At 33.4% G+C, this 7,273-nt stretch overlaps 1 protein-coding gene across 1 annotated transcript; it reads right to left on the bottom strand.

Moving 5' to 3' along the window:
- Positions 1-1,005: 1,005 nt before the first annotated feature.
- LOC108688362 (phospholipase A-2-activating protein) lies at positions 1,006-4,888 on the bottom strand. Its single transcript, XM_018194598.1, has 7 exons — positions 4,837-4,888; positions 4,630-4,784; positions 2,940-3,809; positions 2,511-2,841; positions 2,156-2,405; positions 1,645-2,063; positions 1,006-1,405 (listed from the first exon to the last, which is right to left on the bottom strand). Exons 2-7 carry the CDS (start codon positions 4,764-4,766, stop codon positions 1,079-1,081), a joined length of 2,334 nt encoding a protein of 777 aa, XP_018050087.1. The 5' UTR covers positions 4,767-4,784; positions 4,837-4,888; the 3' UTR covers positions 1,006-1,078.
- Positions 4,889-7,273: the final 2,385 nt, after the last annotated feature.

Raw genomic sequence — 7,273 nt, 5'->3', positions numbered from 1 at the left:
TATATATATAAAACAATATTTTTTATTAAATACTTTTTTTTTAAATACTTAAAAAATTTGTAATAAATACTATAAATCCTTTAAATATAATAATTTATGTATATAAATCTAAAAACTTCTTGTTCACATTAATTTGCATAAAATTATACCTATATATGTATTGTATACATTTATACGTTGGGATATTATATCTGCCATGGCAATAGTAATAATTCATTCAGTTTCTATTATCTGAACATGTAACAATCGTTAATTTTAATTTTTTCCTTATATTGCAAACACTTTAATTCATTTGCATACTTCTGATGTAAAATCGATAATAAAATCTGGAGAATCTATTCCTTTGTATCGATGAATTTTGTATCGATGTATATTATAAAATATGTATTATGTATCTCTTGAAAACATGTTCGTTTAATAAGGAATATTTATGTATATATGCTTTACGACAAAATGAAATTAAAAAATACGTAAAAGCCCTAAATATATATCATTTTATCTTAATCCCAAACAGTCAACAATATGTATGTCGAATAATTTTATCTTGGTCAGTTGTAATGAATAATTGAGCATAAATAAATAAATTGTTAAGATATTAAAATTTTATATAATTGCATCAACTAATAAATTGCCGTAGATGCACTGAAAATATATTTAAAGATACTGCTTATTGCTTTTGCACAAAATCTAACATTTTTGTACTTTTTTGTAAATTTAAGATATAATGTAACTGTTGTAATCCATTAATTATATAAATTTATATTTTTTTAATGTTTTGTAATATGGAAGGACATATATAGTACATTTAAATGATGAATATAAATTGTATAAAAATGTATTTATTTTTACAATTGAGCAACCGAGCTGCAAAACATAGATACACGTGCAAACTTATTTTATTTTAGGTTTTTAATCGCATTTACCGAAATTATTAGTGCATCACAAAATGTTTTATATTCACCATTGTAATTAATTATATATAACTATAATATTTTCAATCTCTTTTCTTGTTTGATTAATTATTACCGAGATTATTTTCATAATTTTACAAGCAGCGTGTCCCACTGCTTATTATACATTAGATAATCAAATCGATAATCTGTTTAGAACAGTTTACCACTTTGTTTGACGTACTGAGGTCAGTTGTGCTTTCTGATAGAGTTCTAAGAACATTTAAAGCAGTTTCAGATTGTCGCACAGCGCTAATTAGTTCATTACGATTACTGGGATCTGGAGTAGCGGCTAATAATGTTCCTAGTCCAACCAGAGCTCTGAACATTGCTTCGGGTTCATTTAAACGAGGCAATATGGTAAATAATATATTTAGAGCTCTCGTTCTACCAGGTGCATCGTTATATTTATTAAGCGCTACGATCAAATTCAATATATAAGTTGATATTGCAACCTGTAATGTAACATCACAATCTGTAAGCTCGTCTATCTACAAATCTTATACCGTTTTCGATTTTTCATATAAAAAAAATATCACTTTATATTAAAATAATTAATATAAAATTGAGAATTGCATCTATGATTATTTTATAAATATTTGAAAAATAATAATTATAAATATTTGTGCGATTTAAATTTTCATTAGACTTTCTTTGGTTTTTAATTATTATTTTAATAATTGATATGACATACCTGATTATTTTTGTTTCCAAGAGACTGTAGATCCAATAGAGACGTGAGTATTTCATCCTTATGATCTAAACAGAATTTCTCTCCTTTTTCATGCTGGAACATATTGGCTATCAGACGAAAAGTAAGCATTTGATTCGACAAAGCTGCATCGGATTTGATATGTCTTCGTATGATCAATAACAATTCTTCGGTACACAGTTGATCATTTACTTCTTTGTGAAGTACAGCGAGCCTTGCTATATCGAGAGCTGGGAACACTACGTGGTTGGGCCAATCTAGAGAACTTTTTAATGCGCTGATAGCACTGGTTGTGATTTCTTCAGATACTTGATTATTCATAAATTTTTCTATCGCATTCAGCTTCTCCTCTGGTATTTTTAATATATTTTCTTGTTTATTATTCAACTCATATAATTTTTCTGTAATTAATTTTATAAATGTTTAACTGATAAATAGTAAAAATTATGTTGCATTTTTCCTTTACATCTAATCTTAAATAAATCTTAATTACCGAGAATAGCAGATAAATTTGCTTGTTCTAACTTTAAATACTTCGAGTGAGGTATATAAGAGGGAGACGCAGATGTATTGGAAGAATTAAATGCCGATTGTGCACTAATATCGGGTGCACAAGATGATGCATTAGACGATGTGCCTGATCCAGGAACATATCGGCTTCCACCTGTAAAAGGATCTACATATTGCGACCCAGTATTTAAAATTGGAGATGGTTCAGAGTTCTTTACTATAAAGTTTGCAACCTGAAATACATAATCTTTTTTTCAGATTTGCGATTTTCAAATTATTTTTTAATATAAATAATGAATAAAGTATAAAAGATTATATTTACTTTTCAAAATGTATACCTGATCTAAGAATAATTGACTGAGATTATTGTCATGAAGGAACTTCTGCGCGACATGCCAGGGATCTTGGCCTTTATTGTATGGAAGTTTTAAAGGAGGCACACCGTCTTGTATGTCAACTGAAAAGACGTAATCGTATTCTATGCCATTATAAAGTTGTTTTCCAGAGGTAGCCGCTGTACCGCCGGACGCACCCATTACATCGCCAATTTTTATCCATCGTTGCTCGCTTTGCGACCAACTGTACGCTCTAACTCCATCTCCTTCATTTACAATCTTTGTTTGGCCATCTCTTTGACCAGGCTGTAGAAGAACTCTTGAATCTGGCAAACTATACACAATAAAAACTAATTATAATTGATTACAAATTAAAATAACAATACAATATATACATGAAAAATTATTTTATCCAAAACAAAATGTACTTACTCCTTTATGTTGATGTCTCCGATTATCTGCTGTGCATTTAGAGTTGTGTTCGCTACTTCTTTCTCAAATATTTCCAAAGTCTCTCTATTTGCATATCGTTCGGGGTCAGATGAGAATATCCTAATGGCTCCATCGGAACTTCCAGCGACTATGTCGCCGTTTGAGAACAAATCAATGCACCATATCGATTGTGTAGGTAGAACAATGGTTTGTTTCAGTTCCGCATTGTACCATATCCTAATAGTTCTGTCTTCTCCAGATGAATAGACGTATGTACCATTCGGGATGGCTGCTATACTATAGATATAATTCTCATGACCACAATAAGTGCCTAAACAAGTCCCAAGTTTAGCATTCCAGTGTCTTATAGTGGCATCGTTCGCACAAGATAAGAATTCATCCTCTTTAATGTCAACTATGTCGCGGACGCAGTCGGTATGACCTGTCAATTTGTGTTGCACCGAACCGTCTCTTGACCATACTATTATTAATTTGTCGGCTGATCCACTTATTATACTGCCGCTCGATAAATCTGCTACACACCATACTGCGGCAGTGTGACCCACGAGGTTCACCTGTGGTTTACTCAAGTCTTTCACATCCCATAATTTAGCAGTGAGATCCCAGGAACTCGAAAGGAATGTACCTTCTTTTTTTCCGGTCTTTAAATTACATACATTATTTTGATGCGCTGTTAGTGTATGCGCAGGTACAGTTTCATTCGCTATGTAGACACATATGGTGTTGTCATTGCTGCCGGTGATGATATAACCTTTGGGATCTCTCTCCGATGGATTTATAACGCATACTGAATTAACAAAGTTAGAGTGGCCTGTTAACATCGCGATCTGCTCGTACTCGTTGCTCCTCCTGCAAAAATTCTATGTTTCAATAAGACATCTTAAGCATTTTATTAGTCCTTCAGAGTTGACATCTACTGATATTGAGTTTGTATGACCTATTTAATATGTTATTAAAAGTCACTGATTTAACATAAAGATTATAATTGAATGACTCTAACAGATCCATATAGCAAATTTTCTAGAAATATCTTGAGGCCATAGGTCTGGACATCTTTAGGAAATTCTTTGAAGATCTGTGCTAAATGGACACCAACTGTTCTGGAGGACATAACTGAATGAGAGTCCAATCAGCTCTATGAGACCTATCAGCTCCAGAAAGTTAATCCAAAGTAATTAAAGATCACTTGCAATATCAATATTCAATTGAAAATCCTATCCATATGCGAACATCCTTCATGATCCAAAAGCTTTCAAGACTCAGGTAACTTTTCAGTTTTAAGTTAAAGTTGTTAAATTTAAGTTGTTCTGCCTCAAATTCTTTTTATATATATAAAAAAGTAGATACAAAAAACGTAGATTATATCATTGTAAAATCATATGAATGTTGAAAGAATAAACCGAAATTTTTTCAGATTTTTTAAAGTCAAAAACCCTTTGAAAAACATAATCAGGTATCAATGACTCGATTAGATTAGGAAAGCAATGAAAAAAACTGGATCAAGGAGGGTTAACCTCGCATACACAGAGAAACGCGTGTCTCTCTCTCTCTCTCTCTCTCTCTCTCTCTCTCTCAAAGACTAAAAAGGATTGAAAACTACACAAGAAGAGGCTGAAAAACTTGGATCACTCATGCGCGTTTCCGTCGGAGAATCTACATGCATACCAACCCGGTTGGTTTCCATACACGCGCTGTCTTGTCTCGGGAGACTGAAACGATGGTGCCGTCAAGGAAAGTCGCCACCGCTCTCACATCCGCGCTGTGACCAAGCAGCACACTACTGAGCTTGTACGGCGGTTTGTCCATGGTAGTACCTGTTGGTTTCTTTGGAATCAATTTCAATAAATTTTGCGAATTTATACAACCTAACACGAACCACGAGCAGGTTGGAGCAGCTCGTCTCGGCGCGAGCTCCACCGAACTCCACAGTTCACAGTCCACTCCACTGCGCTGCGATCGGTGCGATCGGCTGCGATGACAAACGCAATCCAACTTCGAGTTGCGCATGTGCACATCGTACAGATTGCAGTGCTTAATTCGGAATCGCGCTTTTGCTTTCGAATCCCAAAACAATAAATTCTTTTAAGAATTAAATGTTTCGTATATCGTCTCTGTCGTGTTATGTTCGTGGATTTTTCAGTGAATTTTCATCGATGCGTGGAAACGGAAGAAAAGTTGCGCATAGCGGAATCCGTTGTGAGGCGCACGCGCAGTCGTCATTTTAGGAACGCGTTGTTCGAAGCTAATTCTGCACTTCTGCGCGCTTCTCTATGTTTCGCTGTGCTTTCGCATCGAAAAATCACGTCGCGCTTGTATAAGAAGTACATCCCGAGAATCAAAGAAGATATCCTTACAAGGATATCTTCGAGGTATAATGTTGAGCATAATTTAGACTCTAAGATGTTATATGAGGCGAATTGCTCTTCGTACTGAGGTCGATTATGTGTCTCGAAATGAGGTGAAAATTACAAAAGTGAGCAAATTCAATGAATATTTATAAGTTAAATTTTAATTAGTCAATAACTAGTGAATTTACACAATCGATTCTTGATATGGTCTAACGACAAAGTATAATATTTGCGAAAATGATCTAATTTCTATTGAAAATACATTTGACTGCATTCAATTCATTTCCGCTTTGATCTACAAAAGTCTCTATTTTCAAGGAGATATTTGCTCACCAAAGAGGAATCGAATTGAGGATTTCGGTAAAAATATCTGAAAAATATCAATGGCTGCGTTCAGCAGATTATTTATTGCGATCAATATGCGTTCTTTGACTTTGAATTATACATATAAAAATATAAAAAATTTGAATGCGCAGGAAAGTGATGCCGAAAGCGTTCAGTGTAATGTTGGACGGATAACGGGACAACGTATAAGTGCGTATGTTTTTTGAAAACAATTTTAAAATTTCGCTGTGCGCGTAATAGACTTTCATGACGCAACTAGTTCGAGCATCGACGCGAAGTTGTCGCTATATCATACCGCGACTTTTATTTGAAAATTTCGCAACAGTCGATGCGAATGTCAACAGGACAATGATAAATATTGAGACAATATACGGAGATTATGTTCCAAAATTCATTGCCAGTGCTGAAAATGTATAATGTAATATAAACTATAGATTTTGCTATACTATATAACTATAGATTTTAGCGCGTGAATTTTGAAACATAGCAAGAGATAATGCTTAAGTGATGATAAGCTAATTTTCAAAGATTTGATTTGACGTTCAACATATTCGATATCATAATTGCTCGGACATTTTGGCGGAAAGTTGCCGTCGTGTCTCGAGTCTTTATTTAAAAAAATGTACATAATGTCGATACAATTGGAAATGCATTGGACTAACGAAACGACAAAGCGATAATAAACTGTTTTTTGAAGATAATTGATTTCGTGTAATTTGGTAATCGATATTGTAATGACTTCAATATTTTGGCGCGAAATTTTGACAATTGTTGTCGCGTTGTCTCGAGTCTTTCATTATTTAATTTAAAAAATACACATGATGATGACACAATTGGAAATGTAATGAACGAACAATAAGGTAATGCATAAGTGCGCGACGACAAACTTTTTTTTTAAGATAATTCATTTCGTATGTAATTTTTCGCGGCACGATGGTTTGAGTATCGACGCGAAGTTGCCGCTATTCGCGTTTATTTGCAAGTATTCTGTCGCGAGTGCCAATTCGGATTACGAGAGTGTAAGGAACTTTGCGATTGCAGCGTGATTTCGCATCGTCGTAAGCCGGATATTAGCAGCAAATCTTTGGTTGGAGAACCACTATCTATGAGAGAATCGGATAATCATTTCATTATCTCGTCGTCCTCTTAAAGAACATCATGGCGGTGTGGCGAAGCTGCAAGGTATCGGAATTGCAAGGTAAGGTGATTACTGCAACGCTAAAAAGTAAGTAATCTCATACAACATATACTTTATCGTAGAGATATCCTGGACATGTCCTATGAATAGGGTTATCAGTCATACTTTTTCAAAAGCCTACATAGCATAAAATATTTCAAATATATTTCCAAAATATTTCATTATAGGATTTGAACTATTTCTAAAATATGAATATAAGAAAATCAGAGTTTTTGAAAATTTTCTTTTCTTACAATATTTGTACAACATTTCTGTAATATTTTTGTGAAACAAAATTTAATGTGCCATTTTTAAAACATTTTACAAATATTTACCAAATATTTCTAAAATATTTTATTAAAATATTTTTAAAAAACTGTTTACATAAATATTTCATACTGTGTGGGACAGAACGTGTACTTTTTTGAAGTCATAAAATTTCT

This window comes from Atta colombica, unplaced genomic scaffold (assembly GCF_001594045.1).
Source record: "Atta colombica isolate Treedump-2 unplaced genomic scaffold, Acol1.0 scaffold229, whole genome shotgun sequence".
In the NCBI taxonomy this organism is placed as follows: Eukaryota; Metazoa; Arthropoda; class Insecta; order Hymenoptera; family Formicidae; genus Atta; species Atta colombica.
This window is presented reverse-complemented; position numbering and strand designations above follow the sequence as displayed.